The sequence below is a fragment of the Oryzias melastigma genome, linkage group LG18, assembly GCF_002922805.2.
Source record: "Oryzias melastigma strain HK-1 linkage group LG18, ASM292280v2, whole genome shotgun sequence".
NCBI classification, from domain to species: domain Eukaryota; kingdom Metazoa; phylum Chordata; class Actinopteri; order Beloniformes; family Adrianichthyidae; genus Oryzias; species Oryzias melastigma.
In genome coordinates this window covers 23,941,815-23,943,813 of record NC_050529.1, presented here as the reverse complement: position 1 = coordinate 23,943,813, position 1,999 = coordinate 23,941,815, and the positions used below count along the sequence as shown (strand labels likewise).

At 43.7% G+C, this 1,999-nt stretch overlaps 1 protein-coding gene across 28 annotated transcripts in view; it reads right to left on the bottom strand.

The window, feature by feature from the left end:
• ank2b (ankyrin 2b, neuronal) overlaps window positions 1-1,999 on the bottom strand; it is a 203,536-nt gene that overhangs the window by 50,299 nt on the left and 151,238 nt on the right. For all 28 annotated transcript variants that reach the window (XM_036216674.1, XM_036216677.1, XM_036216668.1 and 25 more), the window contains 2 exons: window positions 1,591-1,745; window positions 1,303-1,514 (listed from right to left, as the gene is read on the bottom strand). In XM_036216674.1, the coding sequence (XP_036072567.1) occupies window positions 1,303-1,514; window positions 1,591-1,745 (367 nt within the window). The remainder of the gene's footprint in view (window positions 1-1,302; window positions 1,515-1,590; window positions 1,746-1,999) is intronic.

Below are 1,999 nucleotides of genomic sequence, written 5' to 3'. Positions count from 1 at the left end.
CCATGTCCCGCTCCACCGGATCCCAGAAGAGAAGCTCTTCCTCCGGGGCGTACATGGCTTCTTTGACCTGGTTGCTGGATCCTGGCGTGGTGAAGCCTTCTGTAATGCTCGGACAGACGAGGCTGAGGCGTGTGGATCCACGTGCAACCAGTTTAATACAAAACAAGATCTAGCGAGGAAATAAGGAAACGGAAGGGTGTCCACACGGGGTAGAGCAAAGGTGAGGCTTCACGGTGAGGAGTGGGGCGAAGGCAGGTTAAATAATAGGGGACTGATGAACAAATGAAACACAGGTGTTGGTGAAAACAGGTGAGGGAGGCTCCAGGTGAGGACAGGGGAAGGTGAGGTGAGAGCTCCCTCTGGTGGCGGAGGGAGGGAGCTCCAGGCTCATCATCACAGCTGGATTATGTATGTATGTATTTGTTTATTTGTTTGTTTGTTTATGAAGTTAATTATATGTAGTTATTCAAGTTAATTAAATATTGGAGTGGTACAAAATAGCATTTCACTGCTGCAATGCAACGCAATCCAAGTATGTGATAAATACATTGAATTTGAAGTGCAACCTCGTAAGTTGATTCCAAAAGTGGATTACCAGTCGAAATCTGAACAACACACTTCCGGTTCCGGGTCACAGGCGACTTTAATTACCGAGCTGCAGCAACAACTACCACAACGAGGAGAGTTGAACATGGCACCGAAGAAAAATCTTGAAGCCGATTTGGCAGAGCTCAAAACCGTGTTAGCCGACATACAGGCTAAGCTAACCCCAGCAGTTCTCTCTGAATCAAAATTGTCAGCCCTGCTGGAGCTTCAAGCTAAGCTAACACCGCTGCTACAACTCGTGGAAGATTTCCGCCAAGAAAAGACACGCAACGAACAACGAGATAATCGCCAAGATCTCCTGGAGGGAAGGATGCATGACATGGATCAACAGGCACGGATGAATAATGTGATTCTCATGGGACTTCAGCTACAACCCCGATCCTTAATATCCTGAATCTATTAATATTTGATATTAAGTCCTGAACCGATTATTGATAATTCATGTAGAGAAAATGGTATGGTCGAGTCGGGGTGGGATTATATGAGTTCGCTTCCTTTCACTTCCTTTCAAGTGATCTAGTTGTGATTCATTAAGTGATATGTTATGTATTAGGACCTGATTGCTTGAAATAAGCCATTTCATCCATTTAATATTGGATGAATTTCTCTTCTGTGAGAATAATAAAGTTATATTCTATTCAATTCCTTTACTACCTGGTAAATGAACTGTATTGAATTAGTGCTTTTGACAACTACCTGTAGTCCAACCCTTATCCTCTTGGTGAGTGCCCCCTCTGGGAAAACAGCCTGCACCTGGGGCACAACCGTGCTGCTTAGGATGCCTCCCTCAGGACCAATTAGATGACTGTCTTGTTTAATGCGTGACACAACAGCAAAGTACTGAGGGAAGTCCCTGGTGATGATTCTGCAAATGCGCTTCCTTTCCAGCTCTTCGGGTGTGTCCAGGTCTAAAAAGATAACATGGAAAAAATAAAATGGTCCTTTGTAGGAATGCTTCTTACCGCTTGCCAAAAGAAACCTCACCTTCATCCATTTCATTGAGAATCTGGTTAAGCTCCTCTTGGGTGTGTTCGCAGTGATGCTCCTTCCAGCTATCTCCTGTCTCACTTCTCAGAATCACCAGCTCACGCTCCTTTCCTCGCAGGGAGGCAAAGTGGGGAATCTCCACTATCACAGGACTGGAGAAGCAAAAAGAAGAAGCTTCAGCTAGTGAGATAGTGGTTTACTGGAATTCAAACCAAAAAGTATTTGATAGTAAGCAGATCCAGACTTTTGTTTCAACTGACTTGCCTTTGAACCAGCACTTTTTGCTGTAATTTTTTTTAAAATTGTCTTCAACTTCTTTCTTTAAACAATGACAGTCACTTGGCCTTTGCATAAGTACAGTTCTTGCTTGTTAAGATATTAAGCTACACATCATTTAGAAAAGCTG